This window comes from Sciurus carolinensis, chromosome 15, assembly GCF_902686445.1.
Source record: "Sciurus carolinensis chromosome 15, mSciCar1.2, whole genome shotgun sequence".
NCBI classification, from domain to species: domain Eukaryota; kingdom Metazoa; phylum Chordata; class Mammalia; order Rodentia; family Sciuridae; genus Sciurus; species Sciurus carolinensis.
The window spans coordinates 61,115,190-61,136,856 of NC_062227.1; the positions used below are offsets into that span (position 1 = coordinate 61,115,190).

Genomic DNA, 21,667 nt, shown 5'->3' on the forward strand with positions numbered 1-21,667 from the left:
AGAAAATAAATGTCCTGGTGCTAAATATAGAAGAAAATCAATAAAGGCACTCAACATCACAACAAATATTAAACAGATTTTAAATGAGTTTCTTTTTCCCTTTTGTTCAATAACTTTTCATAAAAGCCAAGAACATAAGACTCTAAGGACAATTCAGTGAGGGTGATTCTGAAAAGGACTAAACCAGTGGGACCTCATTATTGTGTAATCTTTCAGCGACCTAACTTGATTACTGAATAACTAAAGGGGTGGAAAAAGATCATGTTTCATAAACCAGTGCTTGTCTAATATTTTCTGTATTCCTACCCAAGAGAATTTTTAAAATATATATACTTCTCTCATTTTAAAGTTGATTATTAGGAATATTTCATATTTTAATTACAAATGATACTTACCAGAAGTATTTAAAATACTGACACTTTAATAATAAACTACCATATCACTCAATTAATACAGAAGCAAACCTTTTTCTCTTTGAATTAATAATTCCATTCCTGCCAGGCACGATGGTACATGCCTATAATCCCAGCAACTGGGGAGGATCACATTCAAGACCAGCCTCAACAACTTGGCGAGGCTCTAAGCAACACAGCAAGATCCTGTCTCAAAACAAAAGAATTTAAAAAGGGCGAAGAATGTAGCTCAATGGTAAAGCACCCCTGGTTCAATCCCTAGTACCAAACATAATTCCATTCCCACAATTATTTACTATTTTAACTTGAAATCTTTGATTATATTCATGAAAATTTCTAAAATTTTGTGACCATAAACCCTTAGTGATAAAATTTATTCCTGTTAGTATATAAACCACTAAAAATAATATATTACAAATTGTTAGTTTTTTAGAAAAAATATACATATATATAAAAGGGTTTGTTTTGTTTTTGTTTTTGTTTTCATCTTGAGACAGTCTGTGTTGCCCAGGCTGATCTTGAACTCCTGGATTGAAGTAACCCTCCTGCCTAAACCTCCCAAATAGCTGAAACTCCAAGCCTACATAGTCCACCGTGTCTGGCCCAAAATAAAATTTTTTCAAAATAACTTTATGGTCTTAGACAAATATTTAGATAAAAATTAGCATCAATTTTATTCCTATTCTTCATTTTTTACAGATGTAGGACTAAACAACCTTGATCACATAAATGAGCAGAACTAATTTTACTGTCATTTATGCAGCTGTCATATATGTGATATGTCATATGTGATATATGACATATATGTGATATGTCATATATGTGATGTCATATATCATAGCAAACCATCAAAAATGTTAATAATCAGGTGATGACTACATAAAGTCCTCCAAATTTTTTGAAAGCAAACAATTGTACTTGAAAAAATTCACTGTTACAGAATGATTGTGTTTCTCAACCCAATATTTCAAACTACCCCTTTATTGGTAAACAAATGTTTTGTACCACAGTAAGACAGCTGACAAATAAGAAGTGTGCTCATCTGTACGATGGGAGATTGATAATGAAGAATTGAGAGGAAAAATAACAGATACCTTTATCTATATAGGTACCTTTGCAGAACAACTGAAGGAAAGAGTACACTGTATATAGAACTTAAAAGGTATCCTGAAATGGATTTCTTTAAAACTATCCAGGTCAAACTTTCACATAACATATTCTGAACACAAGGGGCTTGCTGTGTATTCTAAATACTGCTTATCTCAGACTGGCTTTGAAAAAGGCTGCATGAAACAGTTCAACATTGTACATATTCTATAACCAAGCATAGAAAGCTTATTTTATCTTTAAAATTCATGCAAATTTTGCATTTCACTTTAAAAATTAGCCTTGTTTGTTTTAAGGTTAAAATGTTGTTCTACTTGGGCTTGGGTTGTAGCTCAGTGGTAGAGCATTTGTCTAGCACATGTGAAGCACTGGGTGCGATACTCAGCACCACATAAAAATAAATAAAATATATTGTGTCCATCTGCAACTAAAAATATATTTTTTAAAAATGTTCTACCTACCCAAAGTGTTCAAATAAAACTGATATTTCCAAATATCATTCAAGTATTATTTAATTCTGTGTTTTTATGTACACAACACAGAGATATTCATGCCCCAGTTTGAGAAACAAAGACTTTATATCTCAAACATCAATTTCCTTATCTGAAAGGAGGATAACAACTCTTGCAAAGATTCTCATAAGGATCCAATGAAGTAGTGCACATGTAATGTTGTTGCTGCTGCTACTGCTAATGCAGTTTTCAGTCAGTCACTAAACAAATACTGAGTGCCTACCGAATGCCAGGCATTGACTGCAAAATGAATATACAGTCATGAAAAAACCAACGTCAACAACAACAAAAACCAAACAACAAAAATCTCTGCATCAGAGCTTTTAATTCTGGGGGTAAGAAGAAGACAACGATTAGAAAAACAGGTTTATAGTTATCTTGGCACATAAATTCTTTTAAAAAAAAAAGTTCTCTCTTTCACATTAATTTCATATTGAGTATGCCTTTGAAATTTAGAAACTTAACCTGTTAAGCTTTCCCAGAAGGGAAGTCATCCCTTGGCTCACACACAGGTGTACCCAAGTAGTATCTTTAGATCAAATCAAGATTATTCTCAAAAAGACATTTCAGACTTGCTCAAGAATACACATAGCAGCCAAAAGTGAACGCTATTCCACAAAACCAAATGTCTCAATGCAAAGTGCCTGGCAATCTTTCATAACCTTTACAATTCAGATATAATTCACATACATAAAACTCGCCATTTCAAAATGGACACTTCAGCAGTTTCTAGAGTATGCACAGGGTTGTGCAGCCTTCCTAAGTTTTTTGCAAAAAGTAAAGTGTATCTATTATATCTATTATTTTGTATGGAAAATCCACTTACTCTAATATACTAAGTGAGGAATGAGATTTAAGGAGATCAATGGCATCATACTAAAAAAATTAATAATGGGTGAACTACATGTTGAGCTCATTTAAAAAGGTCTATATTTATATCTAACAGAAAAGTGGAAGGCTGAAATTCACTGTCAAAAATACTTTTTGAAGAGTTCTGCTTGAAAAAAATAATTTCTTAGAGATTTAAATAATATAGTCATCAAAGGATGTATTGCAAAAGATGCCAATGACTTTCAACCAGATATTTAGCAGCCCTACTTAAACTATGGTTGCTATTGTATGGAACCGTCTCCTTCAGATCTAATTCAACACTAGCTATATGTATTTGTCAGTCAAGTCCAGACCCTCTCAAAAGGATCTATTAAACTAGGATACATTTGAGGCACTAATACTATGATAAACTAATGTCACAATACAGAACCAATTATTCTTATCAGCAAACCTATCTGCTAACATGGCTAAAGCTCTTCTGTTTACTTTTTGTTTCCTAGCAATCTTTATCCAATTACCTAAATATGTGGTTCAAATTAGTCAAAAAGATGGAACAGCACTATAAACTAATAACCTATTATCTTCATTTATTAAAGATGATTAGCCAAAGATAAATGTCCTTTATTTATTCATTTATAAGGATATTTCTGTATATACCAGGAAACTAAGTTATTTGGACAAGAGAACACTAACTAGTTCTGGCGTCCTTTACTACATTCATTAAATGAACACTATGCAAGTCACCATCATACTGGACAAATACAATAGCCTCCTACCTGCCCCACCTATCCACCCACCAACTTCCACTGCTACACTTCTATAATGCATTCTTTACTTGCAGCCAAAGTAATCTTACTATCCCCCGCTTTGTAAAGCCCTCAACCAGCATTCATACCATTCTTTAGGCTGGTCTGCTTATCTATTTCTTAACCTCACCTACTATCACTCTCTCCCTCACTGAACTCTAGTACCCTGGCCTTCTTTCTGTCATTTTATGAGTGCATCCTGCCTTGGGGGTTTTGCACTAGTTATTCCCTCTGCCTAGAAGGCTCTGCCCTCTGATTTATTATAACTGATTCCATGTCATTCAGAAATCAGCCTAAAAATTACCCTCACAGAAACTATTTCTAGTCACTCAATCTAAAACTGCCACCCAGTCACTTTCCATCATTCTTAGTTCACTGCATGGCATTTACTATTTTAAAGTGTTTCAGTTTGTCATCTCACTAAAATGTCATCTCTACAAACACAGAAACTTCCTCTACTGTATTCACAGAATTCAAAATAAAGCCTGAACCCACAGAATGTGCTTTAAATTTCTGTGGAATAAGCAAATAAACAAAGTGCTATTCCATGTTAGGTGCTGTGCAATGCAACCCTGCCTGTCAGTCTCGTTTTCTGTCTTAAATTTACAGACACTAAGTGGTAGATATTATAATTAAATGTAGCCTTTTAGTCAAAATTATTAAGCCAAGAATGGAGTCATCTGTATTATCTGTCTCAAGCTTAATAATGTAAGAGAAATAATCTCTAGATTTGTTCCATATATTACTATTTAACATTTAAAGTTATGCTTATAGGTAAACATGGTCAGCATATTCCTCTGAGTCACACAGCCAGCCCTGCACAAGCATCCCATGGGAAAATAATCCAGTCTCCAGATGGTGTTTTTGGCAGTCACTGTCATCGATAGTGCTATTATATTATAAAATAATGGGAAATAAAGAGTACAAAGAATCTAAAGCTTAGTGGACTGACAAGAGATTAAGACATCAAAACAAGCTCTTGGGCTGGGGAGATAGCTCAGTTGGTAGATTGCTTGCCTCACATGCACAAGGCCCTGGGTTCAATCCCCAGCACCGCAAAAAACAAAACAAAACAAAACAAAACGAGCTCTCTACATTGGCAGGAGGCATACTAAGTTGCTCCCTGGAAAGCCAAGGTTCATAAAAATGTGTTTCTCAATTCTGAATCTGAAAACTTAGATCATTTCATTGTAGGTAATAAACCATAGTAACTTACTGTCTGTATAGCTAAGAAAATAACCCAAAATCTAGCACACTGATTCTACACAGAGGGAACTGGTATGAAGGTTAACATCTTGCTGAAAAATACAAAGTGTAAGGTCAACTAACACAATGACAGGGTTAAGTCATCAAGATGAAGCAGATCATTCCTTAGAGGAGTTGTACAGAAAGTTTAACTGGTAAAGATAATATCAACTTGGGAGATAAACAAGGGCCAACCAACCCTGGATACTATAAACTTTAAAGAGAATCAAACTTGCCCAAATAGTCAACTATTCTCCTTTAGAGAATTAGCAAAGTAAAAAGGAGCTCATCCTTCACTGAGTAGTTTTATTACAGATTACCATATAAAAAAAAACTAAGGATTAAAGTCAAGAGCAAAGCCACAAAGTCAGTGTTAGTGGAGCTCAGTGTTCCAGACAAGTCCTAGTTACACTAAGAAAGGTTTGTGTACACCACTCTTACAGTTACCAAAACTAATCCCATCACACCTTACATCTGTCTACCCAATAACCAAATGACCACATTTCCTCATTTCTCAGATCACACATTATCACTCACCACTCATCCATAATATTCTATACATCTACCTCAGATTTCCATGGCTCTCAAATTTCCCCTCCCTGCTTCGATGAGATATAGTTCACACCCAGGGCCTACTGCAAATCAGGAAAGTGTTCCACCACTGAGTTATACCCTCAGCACTTTCTCTCTTGATCCATTATAACCACACATCTAAGGGTCAGGAAGTAGAAAAGGTTTCCTCCTTTCTCCCCATTACTACTTTCAAATCATTTCTCCATTTTTGCTCCTTCAAAACAATAGCTCTTTTGAAGTCCATAGCATTTAGCTACCATCTGCCCCTCAGTTTTTTCCTTCACTCGTTAGCCTTGTTTCTTTTCAGCCATCCAATTAATCCCAATTTTTGTCCTCAGAGACCTCAATACTCATGTGGTCAGGAATCTTTTGACCTATTCCTCTACCCACCCTTGCTTACCTAACGTAGTCACAGGTTTGTCAATGCTAGTAACTATGCCATCTCAATTAAAGCACCCAACTCTGATTTCCACTTCCTTCCCTTGCAGCTCACTCAGGACTTTTTCATTTTTTGACCCCCTTCTACAACTCTTGTCCACTGACTATCCTATTTTCTCACTGCTTTTTACCCCTTTCACATTTTTCCCTACCTAGCACAGGTTGCATGTTCACATTATGATCATAATACTGCAAACATGCTTGGCTTTCCTGACTTCCATGGTTTTTTCACTCATGCTATCCATTTAACCAGAGATTAACCAAAGCAGTATCTCTTTCATCTACCATCTAGTACTCTTCCAGTACTAGAAAATTTTTTTTCAGTAGAAAAAATTTGAAAGAATTATCTGAATTAACCAATTTTATCTTCCATTTACTTTACCACCCATCCAATCTGGCTTCTGTTCCCACCAAAACTGTTTCAAGGTAATTAATCAATTTCATGTTCTTAAACTCAATGGAAATTTCAGTCTTCCTCTAGTTAACCTTTCAACAGCTATCATTTTTTTTTCTTTAACATTCTCTCTCCACTTTGCTGATTTATTCTACTTTAACCAAATTCTTACATTTTCTTCAGGACTTGGTCCTGGATCCTTTCCTGTAGCTGAGTGCTTTTCTCTAATCCATTGCTCAGAATACTATCTATGCCCTAATGACTTTCCGGCTCAGAACTCTCAGTTCTAGTACAGTATACCCAACTGCATACATGACACCTCCACTTGGATATTTACTAGGCACCTCAAATTTGCACATTCAAAATTGGATTTTTATCCACCCATATGTAGTATTTCCCTACAGTGATCTCAGTAAATACCACACTAATCCACCCAATCTAAAAACAAAGAGCACTTTTGAATCTTTTTGTAATGCTCCACACATAATTCATTAGCATTTGCAAAAGAGATCTAAAATCTGTCCAATTCTATCTCCGCAGGCACTACAAGTGTCTAGGCCATCATTATTCCTCACTGGACAAGAGCAACTTCCTCTTCACATCTACTCTGTTCATTTCATATCAAATTAACCGAAACCTAAACTCAATAGTGGTCCACACTTAACAGATGCCAGTAATCCCTGAGAAGACTTTCAAGGTCTACCAATGTTAAATTTATCACCTGTGATGTATTCACTTCCCTTTTTCACTTCCATGTAGAGAACAGAAGATGCTCCAATCAACAAGGCCTTAATAAACTGACAAGTAGAGCCCCTGTGTCTTCAGAAAATATTTCAACTACTTTACCCATTGGCCAGGAATGTTGGTAGAAGGAATGATGTCTTTCTATTCAGTTTGAATGGAAGACTACTAGGAAGGTAGACACCAAGAGGCAGTTCTTACCACAATATGCCCTACCAGGAGCTACTAATCATCATGTTCCTAACATAAGGCTCTTTAATGGTGGCTAATTGGTCATGGTATTCCTCAGATAGATATAAGTCAGTCCACTATTTCAATAACTAAAGTCAGGCTGGGGATGAAACTCAGTGGTAGATGGCTTGGCTTGCCTAGAATATGCAAGGCCCCTGAGTTTAATCTCACCACCACCCCCCCACACACACACACACACAAAAAATACATAGTCAAACAAAGGCCTAATTTGACCTACAGCAAGTAATTTGTTTCCTTACCTATTCCCCCACATCATCTGTCAAAGCCTGTTCCTTCTACTTTAAAGTCAGTGGTTATTAAGTTTTTCAGCTAGATTCAATAAACTCCCTTAGAAAAACACAAACAAAAAATATTGCACACAATTCGAAGGTCTTAAGAGGTCTTGCTGAGGCACAGACTTTTAGGTTGGAATCCCCATCACACACTTCTATACTGGTTCCTTAAAATCTGACCTTTGAAGCTTTAAAAGAAAAAGAATAATGTTCCTTATTGTACATTCTCTTCTGAATATTGTCCTGTCTGTTCTACCTGTTATTCAAGTTTCCTAAGAGGGTAACTTAACTATTTTTATGGAAAAGGGTCTTAAATTTTTTTTAATTTTTTAAAAAAGCTCATGTATGGGCTGGGGATATAGCTCAGTTGGTAGAGTGCTTGCTTCGTAAGCACAAGGCCCTGGGTTCAATCCCCAGCACCGCAAAAAAAAAAAAAAAAAGCTCATGTATAACATGCTTGTAGCTGCATAGCTCTGAAAACAAAGAAACAAAATAACTCATTAACAGTAGTTTCCTTCAGGCAACAGGACTTGTACTAAGAGACAGGAGGAAGAAAGACATTTTCCACTGAAAATCACTTTCACTATTTACATACAATACTTCACTAAATAATAAAACAAAATTTTAATACTCTTATAAAACCAGGAACATTGGGTTTCTAATTTCTCATCTCCCAGAAACTTTCTGGCACCAAAAATATGATTACTGATCCCTTCAGTCTATTGAATACTGGTTACACAAAGGTCACCTGTTCCTTTCTAATTCTGAAACCCCACTGATATACAAAGTCTTTATCCTCCTTGATCTCTCCATGGCATTTACCAAAAATCTTTTCTAGGATTTTGTCATACCACATTTTCTTGATCACCTATCTTTCTGGAAGGTACTTTTCACTTTCCACAAGATTTATTCATCTGTGAATACTTTTCTTCTATTTGCACCTACACTAGACAACCACAAAGATAAGAATTCTAAATCTCTGAGGATCCACAAGACCCTTTTAGAAATACAAAATACAAAATTATTTTAACTTAATCTTCCTCTCTCTATCCCCAAACTCATTCTTCTTCCTTTACCCTGATCCAACCCCAACCCCACCTACAAGTGACTGACTTGATTAGTTGTGTGTTATTAAACAAATACCCAAAGTCCAGTAAGTTATAAAATGAGAATTATTTGGCTCACAATTCTACTGGCTAGAGAATCCAAATAGCATGGTGTCAGCATACAGGTGAGGGCGCCCTGGCTGTATCACAATATGACAGAGCAGCGGTCCACAAGTAGAACATGTGCAAACAAGGAAGCAAAGTACCAGGCAAGGGCCGGCATACTCTTTTAATAACACAGGCGTGGTGGTGCACACCTGTAATCCCAGCAGCTCAGGGGCTGAGTCAAGAGGATCACAAGTTCAAAGCCATCCTCAGCAGCTTACCAAAGCCCTGAGCCACTAAGCCAGACCCTGTCTCAAAATTTAAAAACAAAAACAAAACAAAACAAAAAAGAAAGGGTTGGGGATGTGGCTTAGTAGTTAAGCACCCCTGGGTTCAATCCCTGTTACCAAAATAAATAAATACATACATACATACATACATACATAAAAACTACCCATTCTCCTGGGAATTAGGATAAGCTCCAACACATTCCACAAGACCAGCATTAATCCATTCATGAGGACAGAGTTCCATCACCTTATTACCTTCCATGAGGTCTCATCTTTTAAAGATTCTACTACCTCAACACCACTGTTCTGGGGACCAACCATCTAACACATGAACCTCTACAGAGCAAACCACATCCAAACCATGGAAGTGAACAAAATAAGAATTTTAGCAGATATTAGTAAAATTCCCTTTCTCTATAATCTTAGTCATCAGATACATTGAGTCTCCTACATCTATTGCCACATTAATTCAAGCCATCATTACTTTTTTGAACTATAACAGTCTAAGTCCCACTTCCAGTTTCATCCCTTCTCAAATCCAGTCTCAATAGTTCATTCCAGTCTATATCCATTACTCAATTCTGATTCAATCACCAACTTTTTTTCAAACTGTACAGGTTTGCCCCCAAGATATATCTGAGTTCCCTATAAAATTTTCTTTTAATTACTTAGTGAAGATAATTAAAATAAGTATCTTCTAGATAAATGGTTGAGAACCTAAGATACAATCATATGTAATATACCTTAAACAAAGATAATTCATGAAAAAATGAATAATGAGATTTGAAAAATTGACTGGAGAATATGATGCTTTTTATTTCTAAATATCTGTGATGAAACAACTGTCTTCCAAGCTTGTTGTTCCAAGCTATTAGTAGGCTTGTCAAGCCAAACTCAAATAAATTGTTCTATACCAAATTCATATCATGAACAATTTTTTTTAAATTTCTTCAGTTTTTGATAGACCTTTATTTTATTTATTTATTTATATGTGGTGCTGAGAATCGAACCCAGTGCCTCACACATGCTAGGCAAGCGCTCCGCCACTGAGCCACAACCCCAGCCCTCATAAGCAATTTTTAAAATACATCATGCATCACACTAACATTAGAAAACTTTAATTATTAGTTTTGTCATTTTAATTTATAAAATTTTCATGTTGTCAAGATCTGGAGATGCAAGGAATTTGGTTTATATTTACACATCTGAAACATTAAAATAAGAATTTTTATCAATAAAACTAAACAACTTGAAGTTCTCCAAACTTGTCTTGACTCAGAACCACTGTACTCTTCTTTATACAATCCTGGAGTGTCTTCAATTAAATTTCCTTAGAAACTATCATTTTGCCTCTCATCTCCACTTTCTTCCTAAAATATCAAGAGTTGTATCTCTGAAACCTTGAAACATCTACTCTTTGAAAGGTCAAACCCTACATAAATGCCTAAACATTATTTAGGTTTATTCACATTGAGAGGCAAAGATCTAGGAGTGTGCTCTACAATACTGTTGCCAAGACACATGGCTATTAAAGAAAAAACTAAAAATACAGTTTTTCAGTCACACTAACAGTATATCAAGTACTCAACAGTCATGTGTGGCTATTGTTACAAGATTTCCATCATCACAGAAAACTTCATTGGATATGACACTCTGTAACTTCTTCCTTGGAGTGTGCTCTTAGAAAGCTGCTAGCAACTTAGAATACCAACTGAGTTGATGACCTTGAAATCTTTCTGTAGTTTCTTCCATTAACCCAATGTAATACCTTTAGGAACTTTCTTGATATTTTAACCCGCTTTTTCAGTTGGTGAGATGGGGGTTACCTAGAAATAATTATAGCTTTGGCAACAAGATCAATAAGATATCACATAATAAAGAATGGAATTGATTTTCAGGATAAGCTTAAGATTGAGTTTCAGACTAGCAGAAATGGGTACTGAAAAACAGTAATATCTATTAATCAAAAAGCAATGCCCATTTCATCCCACCCCCCCATTCTAAAATAATTTAAAACCACTTTGCAAGATCTTCAAAAGGTAACTTTCCAATCACACTTGAAAATATTATTAATCACCAGTAAACTCACCTTTGATAATGGAAGATACATTAAGACCCCAGTTTATAATTATTCAACATAAACTATAATTTAGACTGTTTCACAATTTAGTTGTTGACTACATCTCTAATTCTTTTAAAAATATAAAGAAAAAAACCCTTGAAAAACAACACAATTAATAATGTACTTTGGTTAGGCTTACAACTATATAGGAAAACACTACCTCAGATCTCTGTTAATAACTTTAAATCTCCCAGTCTTCTTTATATTGTACTATCATAATTTAAAAAGACATTAGTTTATTTTGCTAAAAATATATTTTCTGCTTTATAAAGATGTTTAACATTGGTGTTACTCCAAAAGAGAGCTTATTTTAAAAAATGAAAAACTCCACTTTATGACTACTTAACTAAAATAAATTCATACGCAAAAATAAGACTATGCTCAAAAAACTCACATAGGAAGTTTCAGAAAACAATGAAAATGAAAGGCATTTCCAAAATAATGTCTGGTACATTAATTTATTTAATACACATTTATTACCACTATAAACTTCTAGAATGAGGGAGATATTAAACAAACATCAAGCAACATTTATTAAGTACCTACCGTGTGCTAGGCTTTGGACTACATTTACAAAAACAAAAACAAAAACAGACATGGTCCCTGCCCTCATGGAGCTCACAGTCTAGTTGAAGCAGACAAAGTCACGAATACAATGGCAAAGCACCAGGAAAGCATTATGGAAGAAGGAACTGGTTCTGCCTGGAGGATGCAGGGCAGGCTTCCCAGAGATGGAGACAATGGAGCTGGGCCTTGGATGAGGAGTTCACCAGATGGAAGGGAAGGGGGAAGCGCATTCCAAGCAGAGGAAACAGCATATGAGCAAGCAGAATCTTGAAAGTGCATGCCATGGTGCAGGATGATGAGTGGTCCAGCGCAGCTAGAGCAGAAAGGTGCACACAAACTAAAGAGATGAATTAGTTTTTGGTTTTTAATGAACCATAACTGTCAGGAAGTAAATCTTCATATTATACTAAGTGTAGCTAACCTGTGATTCTGGAAACAATAGGATAATTTGAAGACACTGTCTTCATTTCCTAAATATGTGAACCCCTTCCATAGTTTCTGTACTGTGGTTAGAATTTCCAAAAGGCAGTTTTAGAAATATAAATCTTATTTTCTTCTATAAATTTAAGAAGCAAAATAACCCCAGAATAAAGGATTTCATAAGCTGATTTCATAAGTAAATCACCTATATACATACATGGTCCCAACTTTTGCTGATTTGAGCTCCCTATAATCCTACCACTATCTTTCATCCTTCTTAACACCTTCATAACTATTAACCCAATTAACCCCACAGTTAAGCAATGCAGAAACAACTTAGTCTTCCCTTCCCATTCTGCCTCTCTAAACAAGGTACCTGACAATCCTCTATGGAAATCAATGTAATACTTCATGTGAGGAGACAATGTATTCTGACCTCCATACCAATTTTTAGAAATTAATTATAAAACAAACTATTAAGCTGAATTATGAATAAAAATAAGTATGAAGCAGAGACCCCATACTCTTCAGAAAAAGTTAAAAACACAGGAGGAAGAGAGCTTAGGTCAGAAAGTTTACTACGCTTGACACCAGGTAACACTGTTTGCCAACGTGGTTTAATGCTCAAGAAGATGGCAGCTTAGAGAATGGGCAATGGAGAAAGGAAAGGAATTAACATGGGTCAAATACTTGGCTAAATGTTTTTACACAAATGTCCACGTGTTTCTCACAATAATGCTAAGGGAAAACTTTCCTTAACTTGAATTTACAAATGAGAAGCCTAAAGCCCTCAGAAGTTAAGAAAGTTACCTATGCCTTTTTATCTGCTAATAAGGAGCAGAGCCAAGGTATGTAAGTCCTTTCTACTCTAGTACACTGCTTCTGGATTCTTATAATGAATAGAGCACTTCCAAGAGTCATGCAGAGTTTTATCAGTCACATCCAAAGAAAGTAAAACCTGACTTCTCCCTCCATTACTTGCATACCATTGGTGTGAGACAATGGTGGTGGCAACAAACATACATACAGATCTCTAAAATTTATAGAAAAACAATTTAATAACTGATAATCAACTTATTAAAATAGTTAAACCATCTACAATGGTGACTTCAATTCCTGGCTCCATACTGATGGAAGTAATCTGGTTAAACAATTTCAGAAAAGGTTGGGGGTGTCCTCAGTGATAGAGTGCTTCCCCAGCATGTGCAACAACACCCTGGGTCTGATCCCAGCACCACAAAAAAATAAAACAAGAAAAACAATCTCATAAGCATTTACACAAGTCAATGGGTCACTTGTGGGTTACACATGTTTGTAGTTGCTCTTGGAGGAAAAGAAAGATATTGGGTATTTGAATATAATTAAACTGATATCATAATTCTACTGTTTACATTGCTATACAATAAACTATCAATCAAACAGCTCAATAAAATTCAGAGCTAATGGAAAAAAAATCTCCAATCACAGTACTAGGATGAGGATATTGTGCCTAAAAGTCATCATCCTCAACATCGGAAGTAAAAATAAAAACTGCCCTTGCTCAAATTCTGAACCTGAAAATTACTAAGTAATTATAAAGTATATGGTAAGAATATTTCCAAACATTAAAATTTTGCCTCTTTTTAGGCAACAAGAAATTTACTGGGGATTTTTTTGTTTTTATTTTTGCGGTACTAAGGATTGAACCCAGAGGTGCTCTGCCATTAGGCTACATCCTTATCCTTTTCTATTTTTTGAGACAAGGTCTCACAAGTTGCCTGAACTTGCAATCCTCTTGCCTAAGCCTCCTGAGTTGCTGGGATTACAGGTGTGGGCTACTACACCCAGTTTTTAAAAGAAAAGAAAAAAACAAAAAAAAAAAAAAGGACAATACTAACAAAGAGATCTTCTGTAAACAGAATCCAAATGGATCAAAAGGTGTGATATATATTGGCCTAGAGAAATACTGAAATGTTTTCTACTTTGCATAATGTACTAGGTTGTCTCTCTGTAGGTTTTGCCAAATACCAGGAAAAAAATCAGATTTATAAGTCTATCAGTTTTGCTGGGAGAAAAGGGGACAAGTGTTCAGGTGGCCACAATTTCAGTGCCATAATTACAACATGAAATATTCTTTGGGGAACATAACATGTTTCTTTGAAATAGCTTATATATGCTATAATAAATTAACCAACCTTATTTTGATTGAGAGGATCATTCCGCAATCTCTGTTTGTTCTTCTGTAATTTACTAGGCATCATCTTTCCAGTTCTGAAGTCGAAACTACTGAGGTCAACAGTATTTCCCAGGTACCTTGCCAACTGAGGTTTGCTTCTGAACTTCTTACCACTTGGACTAGAAGAAAGATAAAGTTAATTGTACAAAGGCAGTAATAATACCCTAGATTTCTACATACATCTTTCCTTCATACTTTCCTTTCTGCCCCCCAACTGTTGCCACATAATAATTAAAAAAAAAAAAAAAGTTTCTTGCAACTTTCTAACTTCACTATAAGAAGAGATAATGTGTCATCCTAATGTAACGCTCCCTTAGATGTACCACTGGAGCATATAACAGATGTTGCTAAAGATTATCCAGCTAGTCACTCACTCAGTAACTGCCAGAGAACCCAAACAAGCTGCATGTATAGCACAGCATGCACAATGCAAATGTCTTCAAAATTATAAACTTTTTTTAACCTCTGAAAATGCTGGGATTTTTTCCTATAAGTATTACATATATATGATGCCAAAAGTAATCAGAAAAAATTTCTGATCAAATTCTGAATTCAATTACCCTTGTTGAACACCATTCACAACCTCAAGAACTCCATATTATCTGATTTGTGCTTGCAACATTTGTAACAGAAAATCCTTGAATTTTGACATTTTAAATATCCTCCTATAATTATTAAAGTGAAAAAAAAAAAAAACCCTCTGGCAAACATCTGTGAACCTGTTATACAATGCTAACATGAATTTTGCCAGCCAAACTCCTGCTTTGGGAGTAAGATATACTGCCAAAGCTAGAAAACTACAGAAGTATCAGAATTATGAGGAGGCTGAAACTAATCATTTCTGAATAGTTTTTCTTATAAGGCATTAATTTGGAAGAAATGTTTTATAGGAATGCCCCACCAAAGACTTATCTAATAAATTTCCTGAACAAAATATGATAGAATAAACTGTTAAGAATCAGTGTGGTAAGTCACCAGAAAAAAATAGTGAGAATTCTAGTAAAACTCTGAAAGAAGCCAGCATGTCATATTTAAAACCGAACCTTGCACCAACTGATCACAATAAAATAAAAATAATTCAACAGAATGACAAAAAGAAAAAACCCTGGGAAACCAACAATAATTTATTCCCCTGGAAAAATAAAACTCTCTGGGTCAAGTCTAAACCAGTACACACTATTGGTCACATTCTATGATATTCTGTCCTCACAAACTTTAAGACAAATGAAGATTTTTATGAACATTGCTTTTCCACAATTACATGACTATTCCTGATACCAAATTCAAGATATATAGAATTCAGTTAACACATAAAGATAAGAAGGGCTGGGAGTGCAGCTCAGCAGTAGAGCTCTTGCCTAACATGTAAGGTTCTGGGTTTAATCCCCAGAACTGCAAAATAAAAATAATACAAGTGGATGCAAATAACAACCAGAACATAATAGAAAAAAAACAAAGCAAGTAACAACCAAAACACACTAAGGGACAGAATATAGGATCATATATATTATAGCAAATCTCTAACACAGATTTCTAATATGTTCAATACCACAAAATAACAGTTTTCAATATTGTCTAAAACTTGAATCTTCTCTGCCCACCACATACTTCCACCCCAAAACCTGATCTTCTGCATTCCCCATCTTTATTAGCAGTATCAATGTCCACCCGGTACCTAATCCTCCACTCTAGATGGCCACATCACAATCCTTCACTGCCCATCCATCAGTCACATATCCAGTACCAAATTTAAGTTCTAAATGTTCAGAGACTCCTCAGTGCTAACAAAAGTTTCACATTCTTAATAAGACTTAAAAGTTTTCAATCTAATATTTACTTCCCAGATTCTCTTCCCACCAGTCTTAGTCCCTGATTCTAAAAAAGTCACCAAAATATGCCATATACCTTTGCTGTTCCAGTCACAACTTTCCAGATAGGAAGATGAGCACAATTAATATCCTGCTTGACAAAGGACTACTGTGTCCTTTAGGCCCAGCTAACATGTCACTTCTCCTCAGAAGCCTTCTGTTACTCTCCAACTCAAAAAATAAAAATAATTCTACTATCCTCTGTAATTCTTTTTTTTTTTTTTTTTTTTTAAGTATCGGGGATTGAACCCAGGGGCACTCAATCACTGAGCCACATCCCCAGCCTTTTTTACATTTTATTTAGAGACAGGGTCTAATTGAGTTGATTTGGGCCTCACTAAATTGTTGAAGTTGGCTTTGACTCACAATCCTCCTACTCCAGAGTCCTGAGCCACTGGGATTACAGGTGTGTGCCACCACATCCAGCTCACGAGTCTATTTCATTACAATTTCTATAAACTTCCTCCATGGTTGTTCTTCCAACAACCAGAAATTATGATGCCACTTTTTAAAACCCTCAAATATCATACACAGGATAGTGCTGAAAAAAGGTAACTTTCTGAGAGCAAGAAACCATCAACTGAATAAGAAAGGATGTGGTTTTCATTTGCAGACACATAAATCCTATGCTTACTTAAACATTATTCTGCATGAAATTTAAAAAATTGAACTGGAAAACATTTTCATGGTATATTATACTACATAAGAAATGGAATATTACTAAAGGATCCAAACTAATTTAAAAAGTTGGTGAAAATTACTCTGTTCTTAGGTCACTTACATAATTATAATTAATTTTAATTAAGCCAGAATTCTCATGTAGCCCTTATAAGCAGATGCTCAAGTTACCAGTAAAGAAGATTGATAAACTATTTGAAATGCTTTAAAAATGGGGGAAAAAAATCTCTCCACAAACTAAAATAACATTTCTCAATCAGGTTTCCCTCAAAAGATCTCTACAGTGCAATAAAAAGGTAAGCTCAGGAGTGGACCTTGATTCAACTGACAAATTTTCCAGAAAGAAACATTCAGGCAGCAACTTTTACCAAAAAGACAAGCACTAATGATTTTAGCATATAGCTGTAATAAGTAGTTTTTTATGTAACAGCTGAAATGTCAAGTACCTACTGCATCTCAAAACCTACTAGAGTTTCACCACGACAACACTGCTCTATGGAACAAAATTCAACTGAGACAATCCATTTTCGACACCTCTCCCTGAAGCCAAGAAAATGTAAATACCTAAGAACTCAAAGGCTATATTGGGTTGGAGACATAGCTCAGTGGTAACTTAGCACATGCAAGACCCTGGTTTGGATCTCCTAAATGAAAAAACAAAACAAAACAAAGGCTGTATTAATGAAATGTGATTCCATAAATTAATGACCAAAATTAATAGTTTAACATGGCTTAAAATCATTCCTGTGTTTATTATTTTTAAAAATATCAAGGCATTATTTTTTTTAAAATGCCTGATATACTCACAAATAAATTATCAATGAAGGGAAAAAGGTGCAAGTCAAGTTTTAACTACTGGCATATCCAAAAGCACTGGAAGTCTATGAAGCATTTGTATTGGACAGCTACAGTAACTTGTCATACATTAAACGCTGCCTTCAGAGAAAAACAGAACAAGCCAGGTATGGTGGCACATGCTTGTAATTCCAGCAACTCTGAAGGCTGGGGAAGAAGGATCCCAAGTTTGAAGCAAGCCTCAGCAATTTAGCAAGACCCTGTCTCAAAAAAAAAAAAGGACTGGGGATATAGTTCAGCAGTAAAACGCCCCTGTGCTCAATCATCTGCAGTACCAAAAAAAAAAAAAAGAGAGAGAGAGAGAGAGAGAGAAAACAGAACTAACCATTGTCTATTCTATGATTACTATAATTTGTGTACAGTGCTTTAAGAAGAATCAACCCCATTAATACTGACAACTCATGTTTTTATGTATCAGTTAAAACTGAATAAAAGAGAAAACAATTAAAAAAAAACAAGAGTCAACCAAGAAATGTTAAAACCAGGGACCTTGCCCTGAAGGAGAAGAGGAGAAGCAATAGAAACACAAGGCTCAGGGAATAGTAAGAAATCTACCCATGGAACTGGGGATGTAGCTTAGTGGAAGAGCACTTGCTAGCATATGTAAGGCATTGGGTTGGATTCTCAGCACCACATATAAATAACCACTGACAACTAAAAAAAAATTGAAAAAAAAAAAAAAAAAGGAAGAAATCTACCCATGAGACAGATCACCTGCACAATGGCAAACTGACCCTGGAAGTGGCAAACTAAGGACACAAGCTCTGGTCTGACCCAGAATGACTAAGTTTCCAACCAGCTGCCCCCCAAAATGACTGGTCTATGTCACTTAACAACTGATTGTTACTTATTCTAAAAGTATCAACTCATAACTTGGGGAAATTATTTTGTTGTTGTTTTTTTTAACTCTAGGAGATTGGCGAAGGATATTAGTCATTTTTAGCTTTCTCTGCCCAAAGTGATTAGTTCTAATCCCAGTAATGAAATACTGTTTCACTTTCAACCACAGAAAAATTCCCTGTCAACTGCCCTTTTGATATGCCATCCCTGAACTAACACCCTGTGATCACACCTTTAATTTCTCCTATCCATTATTAAAATACCCTAAAGACAAGGACTAATTAAAAATCAAAACTGAGTTGTATTTTTTCAGTTCATATAACATCTGAACCTTGCCTCCTTTCATTTCAATTAAACTGTTTAAAGCAATTCTTAAACTCAACTCCATTTTAGAGATCTTTAAATATAAATTCTCAAAAAGCATTTTATCTGATGTCAAACTTTCAGACCTAAAAAAATGCAACTAAGACACCAGAATACTTAAACTAGTCCCCTAATTTAGTGGTATTCACACTTTTTTCACACTGTAGACTTACTGTCATCATCACTGCCTGAGCTAGACAACTAAGCTTGCCAGTGTATGACTTAAAAAGTGTATCTTTAGAAGACCAGCTTTATATATGTGAAATGACAGTCTTTTTATTAAATATTTCTAGTTGTAGATGGACACAATAATTTTATTTTATTTATTTATTTTTATGTGGTGCTGTGGATCAAATCCAGTGCCTCCTGCATGCTAGGCAAATGCTCTACCACTGAGCCACAACCCCAGCCTGAAATGACAGTCTTAAACCACTCCTTAAACATAGCAGAACACATTTTTCCATGTTACTTTGATAATATGAATAATCATGATGTTTAACAAACTATTATGAAGAACAAACACAAGTATATCTCAAAACCAATTTCTAAAAAGAGGGAACTATGGGGGTGACAGTCATTAGAGTAGAATGCTAGGCAGTGACCTGTGAAAGACAAAGGGCATCAAAGATGGCAAAAGGTTAGTTTATGGTAAAAGGTGTATCATGACCAATTAATATCAGGAGGTACTTTGTGGGAAATAATAAAAGTTCCACCCTAAAAATACAGCAGTCGAAAAGTCTGAGACTAAAGAAACATCAACTTTCTAATTTTTTTAACCTCTTTAAGTGTTAAACCTTACATGTAGCTTACAAGTTAACTATTCAAAGAAAAGGTTTCTCTAACTTTTAACTAATAATTGACTCCGGAAATCAAATTTTACCTGTCATGAAAAATATGAAATTAAAATATCTTTTTGTACTTAAATATAAAACCTATAATCAGAAAACCATCAAATCAATAAAAGAATACATACCACTACTTCAAAACACACCCACAAAGAAAAAAAAAATTTAAAAGTCAGCTCCTCATTCCCCCTTCACAACTCTTTTCCTTCAAATGTATGGTTGACCTTTAAATGTATGGTTTTCCTAAAATAGACCATCCTAAGCCCTCTTTATAGAAGCCCTCCTTCTGACATATTTCTTTCTCTGTGTGTGTGTGGTGCTGGGGACTGCACCCAGGGCCTTGTGTATTTGAGGCAAGCACTCTACCAACTGAGCTATATCCCAGTCCTCTATCTGTTCTTATCTTTGTATGATTTATTTTATGTCATTTCTATCTCCTGTGTTGAATCAGTTATTAAATAATCACCTTTGGGCCTATCCTTCCTTTCTATTGTCACTGTCCAATGCAAGTCCTTATCATCTCAGGTCTAAATAAACCATGACAGACTAGCTGACTTGATATTTGCTAGACTCTTCACATTCTAAGCTATCCACACTGCTCTTCCTAAAATACCACTTTGACCATAGTTCCTCTTTAAAAAGACTTCAATATAAATTTGATTCTAAAAATACATGTATAATGTATGATTACACTACCAGTGTGACCCTGTACCATGTACAGCCAGAGGAATGAGAAGTTATGCTCCATTTGTTTCCACTGTGTCAAAATGCATTCACTGTCATGTATAACTAATTAGAACAAATAAAAATGTATGTATGATCTATTTGTAGTTTTTATATATCAGTTAAAATAAATTTAAATTTAAAATTAATAAAATAACCCTATAAGTATGTACAATTGTATATATTGATTAAAAATTATATTAAAAAAATAGCCACAGTGGTGCACACCTATAATCACAGCAACTTGGGAAACTGAGGCAGAAGGATCACAAGTTCAAGATCAGCCTTAGCAACTTAGAGAGACCCTGTTTCAAAATAAGAAATTAAAAACAAAGCTGGGGATGTACTTCAGTGGTAGAACAACCCTGCGTTCAATAACCAGAATGGCAAATAAATAAATAAATACCTTCAACAAACTTTACCCCATTAGTAAAAGGAAGCCAAATATCTTAGCAATTCATCTGAGATCCTTTTCCATCTGGCCTCCTTTTCACCTTTCAACCCTACTTTCCACTACCTAGTGACCTCTGCTCCAGTCATACTGATTTTTTTATTCACTCTATCCTGAATAGGTTGAATGGTTTGTAATGGTCTTTAACACAGTCCACAGTATATGACTTTACCTCCAATATCCAAGAATCCCAAAATACCAATCCATCTAATATCCTATCTCTACCAAAAAGCTTCCACAGAAACAAACAATAGCAATTCTTCCTACAGTAGGCAAATGTTTTCTAGTTCTGCAATAGAGCTGCATATGGTTACAAAGCTTCCACAAGTTTAAATCTCATCTTCATAGATAGCTATTGAAGTAATTTTTTATGAATGAAATTGTATGATCAGATTTGCTTCAAATACTGAAGGCTGGGTTGGGTAGTGGATTACTGGGTGAGACAGGGATGCAGTAAGATTGGCCATGTGCTGACCAACAGTTAGGCTGGGTAGGGCTCTGTACAGTTCTACTTTTGAATATACATTTGAAAAATTCTACAATAAAATGTTTAAATGTAAACTAAAAGCATGCAAGCTCTTTCCCCTGAAAATAGGAAAGCAGTTTTTAAAAATATCAAGACTTTGGACAAGTATATCTGATCATTAAACAATTTCCTTGGCTGTGGTGATGGAGGTGGAGAAGTATAAATTATT

At 35.1% G+C, this 21,667-nt stretch overlaps 1 protein-coding gene across 2 annotated transcripts in view; it reads right to left on the reverse strand.

Annotated features, from left to right (window-relative positions):
* Mbd2 (methyl-CpG binding domain protein 2) overlaps window positions 1-21,667 on the reverse strand; it is an 81,748-nt gene that overhangs the window by 49,278 nt on the left and 10,803 nt on the right. For both annotated transcript variants that reach the window (XR_007105193.1, XM_047526547.1), the window contains exon 2: window positions 14,309-14,468. Coding sequence is in view for 1 of the 2 variants with exons in the window: in XM_047526547.1 (XP_047382503.1) it covers window positions 14,309-14,468 (160 nt within the window). In the remaining variant the exon portion in view is untranslated. The remainder of the gene's footprint in view (window positions 1-14,308; window positions 14,469-21,667) is intronic.